We start from the raw sequence: 21,252 nt of genomic DNA, 5'->3' as shown, positions 1-21,252 counted from the left end.
ATTAAAGTGATGCTACTGTTTTATGTCTGGAAGATGATCAGATCTAAGTTCCAATGCAAGCACAGAGAATACATGATGACATCACTACCATAAAACTTATGTAGGTTACTATGGCAACATGTAGGGATTGCTCAGGGTTCTGTCTGCTGTTAGACTTGTGAAGCACATTTACAAGACATTCTATCTGTGCTTTTATGTGTGGAGTGATATGGTACTTTATCAATTAGCCTTAATGTCATGTTTCATTGAGGTGGGCTTCAAAATTAAGAAAATATTAGCAAGAAATGACAGAGATATTTGGCAGTGAAGATGTGATCTCACAGCTTAGCTTCAATGCTTGTGAAATAATTGAATAAGCCGCAACTTCACTCCAAATAAATTGGAGGTTTTTAACTGGCTTCTCGGGTACCCTGTTTATTCTTAGAACTAGCACAGGAATCTTAGGTTTGAAGTTTCAAACTCACTATCCATAAATTCATGAAACTACCTTGTTGATAAAGCACTCATAAATTTCGAGACATAAATTGTCATTGGAAACATATGGCCACAGTCACCACCTCCCCATCCATTTTATTCCCAGTTCACCCTCACTCTCAGCAGTTGCTATACATGTTCACCTTCTCTAAGTATTTACTTGTTTGTTGACTTACCTAAATCTCAGTTGTTGTTTCTACCAATGTCTATCAGATCACAAATTTTAAAAAGTCTCTCTGTGATTGCCGCACTGGTTCCACTAGTAGTGTGCAAAGCATCAGCCAGCTAAATGCTGAGACAACCAATGCAAGGAAAGAAAAACTAGTGTCAGGACTGTGGAGAGCAATCAGGATGACAGCGACCATGATTTGTTACCACAGTGAATGTGTCTCAATTAAACTGAATAATTTCGAAGCCAATTAGCTACTGTTTTAAAAGAACACTAGCAAGAATTACATTATGTTAACCTGGAGAGAAGTCTACATGCTGTGTTGGTTATACAATGTGAGCTAAAGCATGGATATGACATTGATTCATTCCAAAATGGATTTGATTACACACAGAGAGTGCTATTACAGCTTGTTGCATCACAGTTAATCTCATGTAACTGCAATACAAATCCTCCTGGCATGTTAGGCAAATTTACAAGAGGGCAAAAATAAATCACAAGTCACCTAAATTTGCAATGTACACTTTTATGAATTTAGAGGAATTTGGATTTTAAATATAGTTTGGAAAGTAATCTCTATTAAATAAACATTGAGGTTTTCAAATGTTAGGCGTTGTCCAATATCAAAAAAGGGAGAAATTGAAGAAGAAAACTCATTCACATTTTGAGTTATGCAATTGTATTTTGACATTGCATTCAAAAGTACTAATTAAAATTTTCACTCTTTAGATTATGTAACATTTTGACTGCTACATAATTTCAAGTAGGAAAATTAGATTTTTGTGCTTCTTTTAGGTTATAACCTTGTTCATTCACATTAACTTTGTGTTCAAATGCAATTCACATTACTGAATTGAAAATCTCTTTCTCCTGATAACTTCCAAAAACTCAGACCAAAGTTTGAATGTGAAATAACTCCACAGAGGTATCCCATCACCAAGTCATCCTTTATTTACATATGGAGAATCTTTGACACTAATCCAGCTTCCACAGGGGCAGCTCTCAGAGAAGACAGGATGTCTGACACTCCTGTTCTTATCTGTCAGCCAAGGCTCTCCGATTGGACCAGATTAACAGTCCCAATCAGGGAACTAATATGCTATGCAGTCCACCTGGCTGACCTCATTACAATCACTACAGAGTGGTCTTGATCTAGTGTCTAATTGGTGACACATCACACACCATTATTGAAATCTGCAAAATGTATCAATGTCAGTTAGAAAGACTACAAAGAAAGAAAGTGAAAGGCATGCTGGTGCAGTAGCATATACTCTGTTGAGACTGGGCTTCAGATAAATTTTATTTGAAATGTGCTTTATTTGCTCCAGGAGCATTTGACACAGTCACTGGGTACGAATTGAAAAATTGCTTCCAAACTCCCTAGGAACATAAAACCCAAAGGAAATTGAAAGAAAAAGGTTATAATTTTAATGTACATCTGTTTCTTCTAACATATGTATCATGAAAAGTTCTGAATGCTATGCAACATTTTTTTTCTCCGCCACCTAAATAGTATATAGATATTGCAGTGTTGTTGCAGTGACCATAAGTTTTTAGGATCACTTACCCGCTGAGTTTGGATTGTGTGCAAGCAAGATTTTCAAGTTGGAAGAACAGTGATAATTGTGAGCAACGCTGTCTACTCAAACAGACGTACCAACCAAAAATCTGTAGTCTGAATGTGCCGAATTCATTACTTTAGAGCCCGGGTGCAACAAATGCAATACTTGTGGTGCAGTTTCCTTTGGGATCTTGCGTGGATGCACAAGATTTATGGTTTGTTTGGTAGCTTATTGAAAGACAGAATTTTATGGTGTATACAGATAATTGAAGACCCCTTTAAGCAGAGTTTCTGTATACTACGAACAAACCTTCCAATCAATAAAACATTTTGTTATATTTTATTACAAAAGCAAACACAGCATTCAATGACTGAAAATTGCGAAGTTCATTATTTTAATAGCAATGGCTGTTCGAGCTTTCTAAGATCGGTAGTCCAGTTTGACTAACATCACAACCTTTGACTTAATTTAACTGAGTAGAAACTGTATAGTTTGTAGCCATTCTTGATTCTAAATATGAAGCATTATTGAGATAAAATTAATGAATATTTAGTCTTCACACGCAGATATGACATGTAATATCCATTAAGCATCTAACAACAGAATGATCATTTCATATTTCTGGTTTTAAAAAATATTGCATCAAAAAAATTACAATGTTAATTGTGCATTCAAATATTCAATAACCATCAATAATTAATGGATTAATACATTAATTATTAGTAAAAAGGGGAAACATCTATTTTGTGTAACCAATTCTATTAATTTTAAGCTACTGAGTAATGTTTTAATATTTAAATCAGAGTGCAACTGGAACATGCTGTAACTTTGATGTGGATTTAAAGTATGTAAATCCGTCCCTGACCTTTATATAATTACTTTACGTACAAGTTGTTTTCACACTGTCAAATGATACACAGTTGCTTTTGCTGTGGAACACACGGCAGTACACTGCTTAATGATAAGCGACCAAAAATCAATTTGTAATCTGATTTGAGGTTTTTGATTTCCTCTGATGAGTTTAGATTCCATTAAAAACAAGCTCTTGCAAAGATAAAAGAAATCCTTGAAGGGTAAAGAGAGAGAATTGTCTCAAAGAATATAAAGAACTTCCACTCTTTGTGCTGTTTATTCACTGTGTTAATTGCGAGTTACAACGTGTGGTGTCATTTGGTAGATGCATGGTTATCAAGCCGTATGATCAGCAAAAGTTTAAAAAAAGCACAAGGGCTCACATTCAAAAATCGTTCTTTGGAATATTGACACTTTTGCTATCAACAACACTCATTATCTGCTTACAGCTAGATTTCAGCATGCTGTTGACATAATAAGCAGTGATCACTCTAAATCACTGTGTTGCTATCTACATCTTCTTAATTCAGAAAAAAATTATTATTTGGGTGTGTTGTCCTGATGAGAAATTGACATTTTCCGACCCACTCTTTGGGCCAGTCAGTGAGCCAGATAAGGTTTATAATTCTTGATTAAGAAGAGCAGCTATTCTTACAGAGTTTTTTTTATTGCTCTAGTTGACCTAGTTGATGAGTATGGATTTCGTGAGGCCTTTTCAGCATTTGAACTATAAAGGGTTCAAAATGATACCACCCCTTATAGACAAAAGATAACCTTGCCCTTTGAATATATTGATTCTTTATTAAATAGGCTGTTTAATGCAATGAAATGAGGCATTAGATTGAAGCCCATTTCAAGTGCTTTGAATAATCTTTAAAAGGTTGGTAGACCTTAAAAGGCTGCTTTACAGTAAGTGGCAGATGAGTAAACACATTCTTCTTTTTTTGAATGAGAAAATTGAGCTATATATTTTACATTAGTAGACTGCTGCTAGATCTCATGATTTTGTTTATTTACTGTTATTGTGTGAATGATCTGTAGAACATTTGTGTGCCCAAATTAATGTGTTTGCTAAAAGAAACGTGATTTTTTTTATATATACAGTACAAAACTGTATGTAGCATCATTAGTCAAATCCACTTGCAACTAAAATAAGCTATGCATATTTATTCCTGAGAAAACCAATTAAGGAGCAACATGTGCCAGCATTAATTTACACTGTATACTTTAGCAGACTATAAAGCCAAAACATGTCAAAACACATCTCCTGATATACGTTGAAAAGTAAAGAAATGTAAATGTAGATGATCTGAAAAAGAACATTTCTAAAGGATGGTATTATAAATACTGACATCAAGATGGAACCGACAAATGAAATATTTTGACATTTGCCTGACGTGTATTTTATTACAGTTTTCCCATTACGTAAAGAGAAAACAGCTTTTGCTTCACCACACTTGACAAAGTATTACATGCTGGCATTGCTGAGCACCCATAAAATGTTTAATTTGCTCATTACTAGTATACGGATAATTTACTTATTATTGGTTTAACAGTCTTAATATTATAGCACCAAGTGACATTGCAATTGTGAAGCCTTCCCCGCTCAAGAACCATCAAATGTAAGGCAAACAGAGACCAAACTCCTGAGTTTTTTGAAAGGTGGTATCATATTGGATCTCCTTTGCGGAATTTGAAGTTACACCAGTTATTTTAAATTTCCCATGCAAGATGTCACATTGAGATTATCAATTGAAAAATAATGAAGTTAGATCAGATAAAATATCTGTAGTACAGTGACAGGTTATTTCAATGAACTAAACACTTCGGATTAATGTTAGAATAGTTTATGGTGTCTATTTCTACCTGTTTTATTGTGTGTATTTACAAATGCTCCAAATTTTATGCCAGTCTGTCTAAGTATAGTCTGCACACTTGCAAAATTATTTGATAATTTTATTAGAATTAACTTGGATTTATCTTTAGGTACAAGACAAGCCTTTCAGATCACAAAATGTCCCTTCTGTAGGCCACCTATATCCTAAATATATTTGCACTTGCATACAGAAACTATAATTTAAATAAAATGTAAATTAAACTATTAAAGCTGTGCATGAAAAATTTAAAAGGTGCATAGAGCAATAGTACTTTAAAAATAAAACACTCAAGGTTCATGGTGACATGCATTAATTTAACCATTTGCTGAAAAAAACTAAAAAAAAATAGAAAATGACTTCAATTGTTTTGCTGGTCGTCCTTATATTTATATAAGCACAGTTTTCAACACAAATTCTGAGACTTCATATTAAATTACTGAAAAAGTAATTCACAGACAAGAAATACTTTAATTAAATATCGTGTAAAATGAACAGATTTATACAGTTAAATATCTGAAAAATGTACAGATAAAACAATCTTACTGTAATTTTCTTAACAGTTATTTCTACCATGTAGTGAAGCTTTAAGATTGAAGACAAGGAAGCAATGAGTGCATTGACTAATTAATCTAAAACACAAAACCATACTGCAGTAATGATGAATCTTGCAATTTTTTTCCACATGTACATGACTTCCTTTTGGAACAAGATCCTCAGATATATGAAAAGACTCTGAGATGTTTCCATGTATGTTGTATGAAGCTATCACAGAGTAAATGTGTTGCACATTCAATACTTGTGATACATCTTTCTTTCATTTTTTTGAATTAACTAAAATAACTGTTACTAATGTGCATTTTGCCCAGAATGACAATATATGTTCCCCATTATGATTTGACCTCCAATGCTGCTGTAGTTTGCAAAGCATATACCATGCTGGTTTCGCAAATCACGCAATGCTATGGAAAGGCACAAAAATGGTCACAAGATGTACCTATTTTCTGCCTTTGCAAAAAAAAACTGGGCACTGTCAGGCATGAAACATTGGAAAAGAAACTTCCACTTTCAGACACGGCAGTACAGGACTTCTATTCTGAGGATTTGCAGGGTACAACAGAATGGAGGTTTGCAGGGGGTTGAAGTAAGTGTTTGTACAAAGTTTGTGCTTTTTACACCATAGATCATCCTTGACAGCTGCAGTGATGATTAGCAATTGTGGTGTAAACCAATGACAGAGTGGCACCAAAGTTACTGTCAAGAACTCCAATGTTAAGGCATTAGAGAAGTCTTTCTGTATTTAATTGTCATATGTTTAAACAAACATCAGTTTACCAGATGAACTGAAGTTTCCATTTTGACTTTAGGCCTCCAAATTTTTCCAGTAAATACATTTTTACTATGTGGCAAATTCATGGGTGGCAGCTAAAAATGAATATTACATTCTAAATAATTTACAACCACAAATTGGATCATCCTTCTGTGGCTGCTGCACATGCACGTTTTCTACTATTATTCATTACAGCCATGTGGCACAAACAATTTCTTTTGACTATACAACAACAGTTTTATTCAAAATTATTTGTTCAGATAACTTAAAAATTATATAAAAATAAACAATGAATTTGATTTTTCTCAAATAAAAAAATGGACGGAAGGTCTGAACAAATCAACAGATTCTGGTAGTAAAAATGAAACATATGGACAAAGCAATTTTCTAAAATGAAATAGATGAAGGCAAATGTTGTTGGCTTAATGCTCCTTAGGTATCACAATACCTGGCTGTGACAAACAAATACATACAAGATAAAATAAAATGAAGGAAAGCAATATACAAAATTTCAAAGATAAATACAATATTTATATTGGTATGTTACAAAAAATTGCTCAGTGACTGTGTTTATGTGAAAGGAAGTGTAGCAATGAAGAATAGGACTATTTTACTCCTTACAAACTTCATAAGGAATAAAACTTTTCTCCTCAATATTAAGTGGATCTGAAAAATTCAAGACAAGTGTATAAATATTTAGCTACAACTTTGGCAAAATCACAAAATTCTACAATATTTTATAACCACATACAAAACACATTAGGGAGAAGGATCTAGAAGTCAAAGGACAACTTTCTGGTACAAGGAACATAGACTTCACAGTAGCCTAAGAATGCAATAGTATACAGTGCTAGCAAAAGTTGAAAAAACATTGCAGATCACACTTGTTTAACAGGAAGCTCTAGCAGTGGAAGTATATTCTTTACCAACAGACAGTAGCTTTTGTATCTCCGTCAGTGTGCTTGTTGAAGGCAAGAGAAGAATTTTTGCAATATCAAAGTTACAATTTCTAACTACAATAAGTTACAAAGTTCAGTTTTTAAGATGAATTTAAGCATGATAAATTTTCCCCTAGCCCTCCATAAGTCCCCATTTTGTAAATCATACATTTAGTCTTCTCCTTCCAGTTCAATGGCTTATACCTCCTTGGCCCCTTACTCACCCCAACAAAAATTATTTCACATTATAGAGATACACAACAATTGTGAATCTAAATATAGTACTGAAAAATGTTCTGCTTTAGGAATATTTCAACAGTGTTTCATGATAATCAAAATGGTGCATCCACAAAGTTTCTCCCAACACATAGCAAGAACTAGACATAGCCAAGACGTCATCTGAAACTTTATACAAAATAGGCATTGCTTTTTTTTGTTTCTTCAAGATAGAGAAATGTGAAAATATGAGAAAGTTTTATTAATAAAATGAAATCGTTCATGAAGAATTAAGTTGCTTGCAGGTCATTTCCTAATGGTTTGAGTAATTTCAGTGAGTAATAATGTATTTTTTTGTTCTTAACAGTAGAAGGATCTGTTGTTTTGTTTTCTCATTGTTGCTCATACTTTTTCAAACAGCATCTTCTGATGCAATGAACTTGTCCTCTGAAGTTCATCCTCGGAAGCTTGGTGTTTCTCTAAGTAAACAAGTGTGGTCTTACATTGGTGGGACTACAAGTCCAGACATACCTAATGGGGAAGAAACAGAAACTCCATTAGCAACTAATCAGTGCGTAAATAGTACAAACTCAAAATATAAATTTAAACTCTGAAATGCTCATTGTGCTGGCGAGATACTGAATTGAAGTCCAAGCTTTGTTGTATGCAGCTGTTTAGTATGGCTCATGCAGGTCCAGACTAAAAAGAACTGAAATGTGCTTTTTAACAAGACATTCTACAAAGACTTCACTTTTAAAAGAGGAGCATTCTGACATTTTAGGTGAACAGCATACTGCCTACCACATGTGTGATATTTCTCTTAGCGTTTTGTTAATGGCAAACAGTGGTCGAGACTCCCTGGAGGCTGCCTCTGCTGACAGGTGAGAAACAACATGGTCAGTTCTGGTAACGTCAGACAGGACCAACTCACTCAGTAGTCAAGGACCAGACACTTCTCAGGTTCCTTAAATTGAAATCTTAGCAACCTTGCCTCTTTTCTCCCAGCACTTTGACTTTAGCTGGGGACCTCAATTTTTGCTTTCTGTTAATTGCATTTTATCATAACAACTGTGTTTCCAGGCCGGCGGCTGCCTGAGATCAAAAGTCTCCAATACTTCTAACTGCCAAGCACAATGCGCAGAACACACTTCTTATTTTCTGTCAAATGTTCCTTTTTTAACCTTATGCCCTAGGCCTACAAACACAGTATGTCACTGATGATTAAGACTCTTCATGAAACTATTAATATTATTGGAATGTGCATATCAGGAGTATTAAATTCATTCAAGCTCGTTTTTGACAGTTGTATCCATTATATTATATTCTCACAGTTACATTCTGATGTCAAAGAAAGTAGCATCAAAATAGTTAACAAAAGTTCAAATAACATACTTGACTGTGTTAATATTCATTTTTGTTTAATGTAATCTCTTCATATGTTCAACACAAATAACCAGAAGTTTACTTAACATTTAAATAATATTTCTGAATTACTTTGGAAGTTGAAGCAAAACAACATTAGCAAGTAATGTCATGGGAAATTATACTATGTTACCAGAAGACATCTGACCTATTTATGAGTTCAATATTTTTAAAAATCGTTTCAGTTACTAGAAAGTAGTTATTATAACCAGGTGCAAGCCATACTTGCATTATACCTGCAAATGATTCAAATATGGAGACTGCACACATTTGTCAGACTAGTGAAGGCAAATGCAAGACTCTGAGGAATATCAAATTTACCTACAGATATTACCAACAAAGGAGTCACTTTGCTCTCTGGATTATATTTGCCAGATTCAAGACGGCAGAATTTTAAAGCCATGCCTAATTTATTTCTGAAGGCTTTTCTTGTCGATTGTGTGAATGCATGTAACAAATTCAGGCTGCCAGTGAAATGTGTGAAGTTCACCAAGTCATTTGATTTCCAAATGTTACCTGAAGGGTACAAATACAGTATCAGGATACCAATGCATTCATTACTTAACCAGTTCAATAGAGCTCCATCACATGCTTAGAGAGAAACAAAAGAAGCTGAAACTTTGACAAAAACTATACAAACACACTTACTCTCATTACAAAACAAAGTGCATCTGGCCGCAGTCCGGCTTCAAAGTATTTTGTGCATTATTGGCTTCATTAGATAATCAATTAACCAGTGCAAACTATACAATTGTAATAATTTTGTTTTGCTTTTCTCATTGGGAAAAATGTTGTGAATTTTAACGTGTATCATTGTATGGGATGAGCATGCCTGAAGGTGGATCAGGAAATGAAGGATACTAGCTCACCTTGAAGTCCATTTCCATTTGCACTGGTGCAAGATGGTGGAGGAGAGGCTTGAGGCCTGACAACAGGAGCAAATGCACTCTTTTGTTTCACTGCAGAGATGACATTGGCAGGTGAGAATGAGAAAATGCCGTGTGTACTGCTACAGTTTGAAGGGAGGGTGACCGAAGAGGCTGCCATGGTAGGGCTTGACGGTACTACTGCAACAAAGCAAAAATAAACAGGCTGAGACTTCGGTTTGCACCACACACAAGGAGCAGCAGAGAAGGCCTTTAAAACCATTTTAGATATATAACAAAAATTTAAAAATAAAAATGTCCCAGCTAGGCCACTCTCTGGATAATAGGCAAACTCTTTTGTGATGGACTTGTTGTCATACACATACACAACAAATGTATTTTCAGTCATTGGAAACCATACATCTAACCTCAAATGGAATTTACTAGTTATTTGTGTCCAGCCTCCAGAGTCACCCTTCCTTTTATCCAGCAGCTGACGACTCACAAAAAAAAAATAAAATGTTACATTTTTAATGCAAGGATTTATTCAATATAAAGCTGCACATGGAGCCACTGCTTATATATTTCTAGCAAAGCAGACACTTACTGCCATAGGGAGAGTTAGCTGATGAACCGTTCAGAAATCCAGGAGAGCCTGGCACCCCCAGGTTGGTCATTGCAGCATTACCATATCCATTCATGCTGTTGCTGACTGTGTTATAATTGGACTGCTGAGGGGTGCTGCTGGGAACATATCCACGCGGGGAGACACTACTTGTGTTACGGCTGTACCCTACTGTAAAACAAAATTTACATTCCTTTCAGAAAAGCTAGCAATTGTAGCACCGATTGTCCAAACTTCATTGTGCTCTGCAAGAAGTTAAAGTAAGTCTGTTGAAAGATTACATTGGTCATATAAGAAGTTTACAGCTAACCCTGACTAGCGCTGACAGTAATACAGGTTACCATTACAACTGACTGACATGCTTTAGTTTATAAATAAGCCAATTCAATTTTTACAATAACTAGAAATCTTGCAGGTCTTAAATATAGTGCATAAATTGTGCTATTTTGGACAGTAAGATTTCATTGTTATGGCTTAGCTTTTACATTCATTTGCCAAGATGAGTTACAATAAATGCTATATTAAAATATCAAGTTGAGTGGCTGCAGTTTCATGCTGTACAGTTGACACTTGCTGATAAGCAGCAGAATTCCCTTTTCCTCATTGATATAGCATACAAAAGATTTTTTCAATCATATGCTGTCAGCTGCTCTCACATTGAGCTGTAGTAGTAATTATCAACAAGCCTGATTCGCTGACTGAAGTAATAGTGAGAATGAACTTATAGCCCTTGAAGTGCCTCAAAATGCCACATCCAGCAAGAAGGAGCATGTTTATTAGATTCATGTAACATGTAAAATTTCATCTTAAGCACGTCTTCATTGAAGAGATTTTTTTTGTAAAATCTATTTCAAATAGTGAAAGTACGCATTAAGTTAGGAAGCATTATCATATTTTTAATCATCATGTATAATAATTTTTTTTATCATCCTGGCAAATTATAGACAAACTATGATCATGCCACTATGATCATCCTTCAATAAGGATGTCAATGTCTATCAATAACATGAAACAGTTTTCCTTCTAATGTCTACCATAATATAAGTAAAAGGAGTTAAAGTGAAACACTGTAACACTATCACATCAACTTCATACCACTATTCTAAATATAAATGATATATGTGAGTGATTTTCTGGTTTGAAGTGAAATTAAGTCATCGGGTATAATTGAATATCACTTTCAGGTATCTACCTTCATGTATTTATCTTAACAATTGTGCTACATGCACACGTAGTTTATACATGAGTTTAGAAATAAAACATAATTCATGTGAGCATCACAATTGTTGGGTGCATGTATCATAAAATACACTGAACATATCACTCATGATGGAATAGCAAAGTATTATTTCAGTTACAAATAATACCTTGTTGAAGGGTATGATTACACAATATTATTTACTTGTTTAACCTTCTAATAATGAGGTAACAGTAATGCTGGGCTTTAATTTTGCAGAGGGACCAGGGAAGCTGGAATTGTTCTTCAGGCAGAAAAGCTTAAGATTTAATAGATGCGCTCAGAATTATGCAGGAATTTGATAGAGTAAATAAGGACGACATCTCCAGTTGCAAAAGAAACAGATTTAAGGTAATTGGCAAATGAAACCGACATGAAATAAGAAGAATTTTTGTTTCATCAGCAAGTCATTATGATCTAGAATGTGCATTACAGTCGCACTGAGCATGGCAATCAGACTGGGTTGGCACTAGGGTCTTCCACATCTTCAGGGCAGAGGTGCTGACAACAAAAGTTTCCAAACAATCAGAGAATGGCAGCTGTCCAGCACCAACAGCAGCCTGGGAGTGGTGCCCATTGCCTGTACTGCACTAAACCCAGGCTCTGATGGGAGCTCTGTTGGGAAGGTAGGTGGACAGAATCTTTGGGGCTAGTCAGCAAGGCCCTGATGAGAGGGATTAAAGGGCAGGCAGTTTTTCACATAGCTGTGCGCCTTGTCACTTGGAGGGTCTCCCCATTTGGTATGGGTGATCAGGAGAAACTGCTCCATCATCCAACAAGCTACAGGCATTACCCCAAGGGTTTGTCTGGCAGGTTGTCCATATGAAATGGCCCCCATCCAATATCGATTAAAAGTGGTCTTAAGTGGGCTCCAGGAAAGAGGCTGTCCTGGATCAGTCCATCTCAGACATTTTCAGGGGAGCCAGAAAAGCAACAGAGTGTCCATCCTGTACCTTCATGCTCAACTGTCTGCCCATCTCAGTAAGCAACATGGAACTCTGCCCAAGTATTTCACTGAAAGTCAGAAAGCTGCAACCTCAACGTTACTCTGAAAGGCATCACTGTTATGTTACACATACTGTGTTCTTTTGAAAATAGTTACAGAATTAATGCAAAAGAATTAATGTGGGCCGCAAGGTGGCACAGTGGTTAGCGCTGCTGCCTCACTGCGCCAGAGACCTGGGTTCAATTCCCGCCTCAGGCGACTGACTGGGTGGAGTTTGCACACTCTCCCCGTGTCTGCATGGGTTTACTCCAGATGCTCCAATTTCCTCCCACAGTCCAAAAATGTGCAGGCCATGCTAAATTGCTCGTAATGTTAGATGAAGGGGTAAATGTAGGGGAATGGGTCTGCGTGGGTTGCTCGTCGGTATGGACCGGTTGGACCGAAGGGCCTGTTTCCACACTGTAAGTAATCTAATCTAAAAGAGATTTGAAGATAAGAGCCCATTTACTTCGTAGAAGGGAGAAATGAAGCTCACCTAACTTGTTGAGCATAAAAATCTCCAAGAAATGTCTATCTACTTTGGCATTCAGGGTTCAATTTCATTCTTTTTAAAGTGTCAGGGATGGACATATTTGGTGGCACCCCAGATCTGAGCAGTGGCCACTGCCAGTACTAATGTTGATCCAGCAGGTAAATCAATGCTTGAGATCTGAAGGAAAAGGTAGGTGAACAGGATCACTGGGAGCAGTGAGGCTTTGATAAGAGGGGTTAGTTAAAGTGTTATTTAAATTACCTCTTGACGCCTATCAGCTCTTTAAGAGCTGATTAAGAGCTGACAGATAGAGCTTTCACTCTGACATCCCAGGGCATCAGGAGCTGCAGGCCAATCAGAGGCCAGCAACTTGTGGATCCAAAGGTTTGCTGGTTGAGGCTTCCTCCTCATGGAATCTTGCTGAGACCAGGCTTTAATGTATTTTTGTTAGAACCTATCCTCTAGCTCCCATCCATGCTTTCATTTTCCCCTGATTGGGGTAATTGGAAGACCCCTTCCCAGTCTAGAAATTGGTCACCTTTCTCACCTACTGGAAGGCAAGAAGTCATTTTTCTTCCTCATTCATTTATGTGATATAGGTGTTTGACTAAAGCCAGCATTTATTGCCCATACATAAATGCCCTTGAGAATGTAGTGAAGAGTCACTTTCTCAAACCGCTGTAGTCCTTGGAGTACAGGGATGTCCACTGTGTTGTTAGAAAGGGAATTGCAGGATTTTGACCCAGTGACAATGAAAGAACAATGATATATTTCCAAGTCAAGATGACATGTGACTTTAAGCACTAGCAAGTTGTGGCGTTCGTATGCATCTGCTGACCTTGTCCACAAGTTTGGAATGTGTCATTTAAGTTGAGGCCTGGAGTGGCCTTTAATTGATCAATTAAAGCCTTCATTGGTGCTAGGCTAATAAAGTCAATGATTAAGGTTCTTGTAGTATAGAGGTAATGTCCCGACCTCTAAGCCAAGAGGCCTAGTTCAAGTCCCATCTGCCCACGGGTGTGTTATAACATCTCTGAAGAGATCAATGTAAAAATACTGATAAAGTCACCAATGGACCTTTGTACCTCAAATTTACTTGTTCAATGGGGGCTTCGGAATTGGCTATCTTGTCAATCTCTTTATTTTCCCTCCTCATCATCACTCTCACCACCATGCAGGAGGCAAAAATTCCACTCTAAATGTTATTCATCAAACAGTTTAAGTGTTCAGAAGTTTACTTATAGTCAATAATTTTCCATCAAAACAAAATTTATTCCAGTCATGAGGAAAGGCTAATAAGTTTTGAATGATATCATTGTTTTTACCTCGCACATTTCCAAACACATATGTTAAATTCTGTGTTTAAGCTCGCTATTCAGTATCTTCTCTTTAATTTTAAATTATGTCATATGTAATTGTTTTTCAGTTTTCTCATTAACTAAGATTGTTAAACACATTTTAAGTACATACATGTTTGCATAATGACTGATTAAAAGAACATTTTCTCGGCTTCTATCATAATAAGATGACAGAACAGATGTATAACTATTTAAAGCAGTAGCATAGTATTTTACCCAAGCACTATATGCAGGCAGTGTAATTCACTACTGTGCCAAGTAAACAGGGGGAATCCAGTAGCAGTGTCAAGCTACAACCAAGGAGATTAATTAGGTAAAGAGCTTTGAAGTATTACTGAGGTCTCTAAAGTCAATGTTGGACAGGACTTGTTAGACACTGAAGGGAAAACGGCTGTTGTAAGGAGTTATCTCCAGCATGCTAACATACCTTGGTCATTACCCTGTGATGACTCTGACACATTGACTGCTAGCTGGCTGCTGAAAGAATTCACTCCCATCATACCACTGTGAGCTGGGGTGTTGCCGAGAGTAGGAAGCTGGTTGTGATTCCGAGGCACACTGTACAGAGCTTCAGCAATATCAGCTGCCCGTTTGAGAATGATCTCCTGGAAATGAGACTGAATATTAGACATATGTGTGACAACAACATTTTTCAGATATAAAAGGTCAAGCTAAGCAGCTCATTTTATCTCAAATGGAGATAGTGATTATTTATTATTATTTTCACAGCATCTTTTTTGATGATTTATACTGAATACCTTTGACTGCTGTTGTAGAGATTCTCTTCCGAACCAGTGCATCACACACACTGTATTTCATAATGGGCTCAAAACTAATCTCTAAAAGTGAATTGTCTCAGTAAAAAGAACTGGCTGTGAAAGACAAATGAATGGTTTATCTCTGCCCCGAGAGCAGAGCATTGCATCAACCTGCCCAGCAGTCAAATGTTCAAAATAACAAGTCCAGGAAAAACAACCAGCGAAGTCCTCTTATATGGTAGTGCCTGAAACCTAAAGAAAATGCTGACATTTTCAAACGTGCATATATACAATTGAAATATGTACATATTTAAGCTTGGAAATATTTCAGCACATATAAACTCAGATAGTATTTACAATTTCATTCTCGATTTTAACTCTGCAGCCTATTGAAAACAATTTACTTGCATGTCAACAGGTAGCACCCATTATATAGACAAAAACTTGTTTTTCTTGCATAAACTGAGTTGGCATCTAGATATTTGAGTTGGAGAAACCTCAAATACCATGAAGTGAGAGGAATTCAAACAAAATGTTATCCTAATTGGATTTTACATAACTTAAATTCAGCATATAAACTGTTTTCTCAAATATATAACTAATATTTCTTGTCTACTTTGAATATAAAACAACTTAGTAAAGATTTCCTTAATGGGACCTCTGGAATGGACATTTATCCTTTAACTGATTGCCATGGTTCCCCTCCAACAGACAAATGTTTCATTTTGTTATTAAATATAAGGTATTACTGAAGGAAAGTTGACCAGTTAAATTCTTGCTTATATTATGCACAATGATATTTCCTCATATTGCCTAGTTAAACAAAATTTGGTTGAGTCATATCCTCAATATCACTTCAATCGGAACTGAATGGTAAGTTTCATCACCTCTACAATTCATATTCAAGAACAAAATCACTCTTTTCCAATGATAATGACATATATATATTCTAAATAATGTCATATTTAAGAATGTGTTTTGCAGCAATTATATATTATTAATAAACTACAGAAGTTTGTGTTGTTTCTTCATGGTGTAATCTAGGTCTCTTGATGCATTGCTGCCTTATAATAAACATAGTTAAACTGTTTTATATTACCTGCTGAATTATTCATCGATTTACAACATGTTGCTTACTCTTAACTTACCTGGTTGTTGTGTGGCATTCCATATAGGGCCTCTACTAAATCAGCTGCTCTCTTCAATAATACTTCCTAAAGCAAATCAAATGTGAAATAATATTGGTTAGTGCAGCTATAATACATTGATAATTTCAATTTATCTTTGCAAGCCAATAAAAAGATACATAGTAGCCCATATATTCAGAAAAAAACCTCCCAAATTAAGAAAAGTAAATAAGGCAGTTCAAATTCACTAATGTAGCTATTTTGAAAACACAGATCTCAATAAGACTGCCTCCTGTTACATGCTTAAGTCTCCAGCTAAGATATCGAATTAAGGAAAGGTAAGCCTGACTTTTAATGATGCAGCCTTGTGGGTATTTAGCAAACAAACACATACTGGTAGTAGATATGAAAGGTACAGGCATCACATCTGGCTGCTAATTCCTAGGACTTTAGTAGTGAAGAACAATGAGCAATTTTCCATATCTTAATTAAACTGGCTGAGTCTTCAAAGACAACATCTCACCCCTAATTCATGCCCCAAATTTGCAAGAGGGTTCAATGCTTATTCCTCTTTATTCTGAACAATGAAGTGAATTAACTTAGGTTAATCTAGTTCTTTCATAATGACATTAAGAAATTTTTCAATTAACCTCTTTGACTGCATGTTGTAAAGGACTTCATAAATGACTTCACATCCAGAGATTGTAGAGTACTTATGCCTGAGGGTACGGATGAACTGAATTTTGTCTTATCCCTGTCTGAATTCCTCTTTTTAGTTTTACAGTTGCATGGACTAATTCACAATTTAACTCTTTTAATGAAGAAAACATGCCATATACAATTTTACACATTCACTGATCTATGGAAAGCAAACTGCCATGACCAAATGATAGCTTTTCCAATTAAAGGCTTTCATTAATATAAAAGACAAAAATTGACCTCTTGCAAAAGAGTGCAAAAGCTGTGTTTGGTGCTGATACTTTGTACCAGTTCCCAAAGGTTAAAATAAATCCTTTGTTTTAACCTTTACATGTAAATAGACTTCAGTTGATTGAAACAAAAATAATATACTGGGTGTGTTCTACCATCAAATTTACACTAGTATTTCAAAGGACAATGTGTGTGTTTGTAGCACTAACCATGGCTCAATGTGTCTTTCATTCTAAGAGCAGACCCATCCTTTATTTATCAAGATTAATCACTGTAGGCATCACTTCTTGCGCATGCCATACGTTTATAGGAACAGCATTTAATATAGAAAGTTACCGGATGGATGGCTCGTACAATGGGCATTTACCTCTGAAATTGGTGTCTATGCTTGATGTTGCATGCATCTAGTTTGCATACAAATAAAGAATTATACTTGTCATGAAGCAGGTACAATCAATGAAAGGCACAGCTGTCTTAATCAGGTTTCATCAGCAAGAGCAGCTCTCTCTGAGCATGATAAAGTGTTTTTCAGAGGTGTTAATAATTACTCATAATCTCTCCTATCATATTGCAAGATTTTTACATGCTTTTCAATTTTAAGCAACGATTAAAGCAATTAAGATGGGTACATTTACCAGCAATTTTTCATTCCCAGAAAATATCCTACACCTACTTGTCCATATGGTACTTTGCAACTGGAACATAAGGATAGTTTGGGAAAATTATGTGCACTCTCATCACTAATCTGTCTATTACTGGATAGTATCTTAACTAATGAACCCTACTTCCAGCACTGCTCTTGAGAGGTGTGTAGTCATATTACAGACAGACAAAAAGTGGAACCCAATCAGTCAAGGATATTCTGAACAAGTTTGTTTTGCAACAATATGCCTAGCTGATGCACACAGCCTCATGCTGTGAATACGATTAGTGGGGAATGGTGGCTGAAAAGCATTTCAATGGAAATTTCTAAACCTTAGCCTTAAGTGTAATTGGCTGCTTTTCAATAGGACATAACAGACTTCAAGTTAAATGGAAACTATTAAACCTCAAATGATTTCAGCAGTTGTTTCACAATGAGTGTACAATTTTATTATTGTGAGCATTCATACTTGTACCGTGGTCTGAAACAGTTCAAATATACATGATTATTCACATGCCCGATCACCTAGAATAGCATATATCATCACAGTTAAAAAAGGTAACCAAGGTGATGTTGCTGCAGGTGCTAATGTCATTATAAAACTGTAAAGCAATTATTCTGTTAGTTCTTGCCTCAGGTTATGAATACAATGAAGAGTGTAGAACCATTAGATGTAGCTACTTCAAAAACGCAAGGAACGAAGATGAATTTTAATGCTTGGATAATTGCTCAACATGGATGCATTCCAAATAAATTTTTGTATATTAGACAAAGGAAAACATAATAGACTTGTGTTCGCCCCTAGAAATGGGGTGGGGGTGCAGGAAGATGAAATGCATGCAATTAATTATGCTGAAAAAAAATCATCCTTTGCTTACTCACTTTAGATTAAATATAATTTGTCAAGACAGACCAGAATACATAATTTATTTTTCTATCTTCTGCCTGTTAAAGTATTACATATTGTAGATCTAAATTATGCAATCTTAAAACAAGCCTTAAGAAGGAAAATTCTTTGGTGCTGTTCACTTAAAAGCTCCACCTTTCAATCTCTGTTTTAGCACATGAATGCCTTTTCTTATTGCTTTGTTTTCATGGAATTTGTGTATAACATTTGCCTATTTGTGCCACTCCCATAGGGTCAGTCAGCTTATTTTTGATGTTGTCTAAAATTAGGAGGTAAACTTCAATTCAGCCCAACTTCTTGTCACTATAGCAACATTATTAGCGTATGTCCAAAGCAATACATGCAGAAAGTATTGGTTTTCTGTCGCAGTACAATTATCCGTCAAACCACGTGCATTACGGATCTTCAAAAAAATTGCTGAAAAAAAAATCAATATTGTGGTAATATTATCAACTCCAGGGTGAAGTCATGGTGGAAGGAGCTCTCTCCACTGTTCAGTATTATTGAGATACACAATTCACATTCTCAGAACTGCATCTCTTATTTTGGTTATTTTACACTGTTTGTAATGCTTAGTGGTGATTTTTTTATTCCAGTTCTTGTTTCATTTAAAATATACGTTGGGGCCAATTGCTATTTTACTTGGAAGCCGCTATGACCCTTGCAAACCAACCTCAGACGGCTGGCTTAACAATGATGAATCGCTTGGCAGTTTAATTTACATGCCGCTGAACTCCACATTTGGGTCCATTAGAACAAAATCAAATATTTATGTTGTTTATTGAAACTGCTAGATTTCATCTTATCCAGTGATCGTTTTGTGTGAAGCCTGAACAATACTGTTTCACCTGAATTAAAAGAGCTAAGTAATGCAGCACTTGTGGGTGTATGCTAACTGGCCTGTCATGTTCTAAGCCTGTAAAAAAAAATACCATGCTAAACCTTGCTACAAGCTTTACTAGTGCTGGAAGAAATACTTCATCTCTTTGTTTTTTGATCAGCGAAACAGGAGGTTGTAAAATTACAAAACAGAAAATGTGATGTGGGAGAGCAGATGCTGAAACAAGCTCAATTTTTTTAAAAAAAATCGGAGAATACAGATAAACTTTGAGAAGATGAAATTCCAACTTTTTTTCTCAGTATTGACATTATAAAATATACCTCAGTCATCATTTTGAAAGCATAGTGAACAAATCACAAACACAAAATACTGTATTGTGGATGTTGGAAATCTGAAGTAAAGCAGAAAATGCTGAAATAGTCAGCAGATCAGGCAGCATCTGTGGAGATAAAAGCTGTGTTAATGTTTCACGTCAATGACCTTTCACCACTGCTGACAAAGGTCGTTGACCTGAAAAAGCAACTCTGAAATTCTTTCCACAAATACTGTCTGATCTGCTGAGTAATTCCAGCATTTTCTGCATAGAAAACTAATTATTTATGTGTGACTGATTACATTATGTTACCAAGTGTTACTGTAAGATTAATGTTGGACAGTGATGGCTGAGGAATCAAAGTTTTAATATTAAACATCAGAAGTGCCCTTGGTGCAGTACCTGTGGCAATTCTCAATAAACTGATCAGTCATAACATTGTACACGTTTGAAAAATAAACATTAGATGTTGGTTTATTATCACTATTCATCAATTGTATCAAATAAACCTTGTAAATTTCATTTAACTCGACATGCTGAAAACATGAAATGAAAATGAAAACATTTTGAGTTTAGTTTTTTTGCATGTATAGATACTAACATTTTCTTGTTTGAAATTAAATGAGAATGGCTTCAATATTAATGTGTGGTCTTCATTTGTTAGTTTGCCAGCACATGGACTTATGACAAAAGCTTTGTCAACAAAAGATTAAACCAAATCAAGCTTCAGAAAATGAAAGGAAAACAGAGTCAAATAATCACAGATCAGAATGGAGCAGCTTAGATAAAAACCACAATGGCCTACTGGAGTGGAAAATGTTTAATTGAACTATTTCACAATGCATAAAGTTCACATTCTTGCTGCCGAATTGGAAAACATTGCCAGTACATCTGTTCTTTGTCCTGAAGCAGGTATCTCGTAGGTTTTCTACTCAATTTATCCCACACCCCTGTCCCGCCTGCCCCCCAAACCCCCTCACTCCCACCCCCTATACTGTGTCAACATATATAAAATCAACCAGGAAGTTCTAACTCACAAAGCAGTTACTTCTTTCAAAACATTAACTGAAAGTTGCCAGTTTTGATTGCTTGGATACTGACCTTTGGTAACCTTTCAGGATCACCTGGATGCCTGGGAATAACTTTTTGCAACCGCTGGAATCCATAATCTATGGTTGGTTCATTTAAAGCTGCAAAAATTCAGAAGAGATCATTTAATTTAATAGATTTCTAGATTTAATGGTTACTTAACTGCATTATCACTAACATTGAGAGTGGTCTTTCCTTTCAACAGATCAAAACAGTGTCTGGAATATATTCATGTTTTCCATT

The 21,252-nt window shown here is 35.7% G+C and overlaps 1 protein-coding gene across 8 annotated transcripts in view; it reads right to left on the bottom strand.

Moving 5' to 3' along the window:
• Positions 1-5,421: 5,421 nt before the first annotated feature.
• The window catches only part of ebf3a (EBF transcription factor 3a), a 150,107-nt gene continuing 134,276 nt past the window's right edge, over positions 5,422-21,252 (bottom strand). For 5 of the 8 annotated variants that reach the window (XM_060841955.1, XM_060841954.1, XM_060841953.1 and 2 more), the window contains 6 exons: positions 21,022-21,110; positions 16,308-16,373; positions 14,829-15,006; positions 10,311-10,499; positions 9,707-9,904; positions 5,422-7,946 (listed from right to left, as the gene is read on the bottom strand). In XM_060841955.1, the coding sequence (XP_060697938.1) occupies positions 7,915-7,946; positions 9,707-9,904; positions 10,311-10,499; positions 14,829-15,006; positions 16,308-16,373; positions 21,022-21,110 (752 nt within the window). In that variant the 3' untranslated portion in view covers positions 5,422-7,914. The remainder of the gene's footprint in view (positions 7,947-9,706; positions 9,905-10,310; positions 10,500-14,828; positions 15,007-16,307; positions 16,374-21,021; positions 21,111-21,252) is intronic. The other 3 variants (XM_060841957.1, XM_060841958.1, XM_060841959.1) reach the window with 2 other exon arrangements.

The sequence above is a fragment of the Hemiscyllium ocellatum genome, chromosome 22, assembly GCF_020745735.1.
Source record: "Hemiscyllium ocellatum isolate sHemOce1 chromosome 22, sHemOce1.pat.X.cur, whole genome shotgun sequence".
NCBI lineage: Eukaryota > Metazoa > Chordata > Chondrichthyes > Orectolobiformes > Hemiscylliidae > Hemiscyllium > Hemiscyllium ocellatum.
This window is presented reverse-complemented; position numbering and strand designations above follow the sequence as displayed.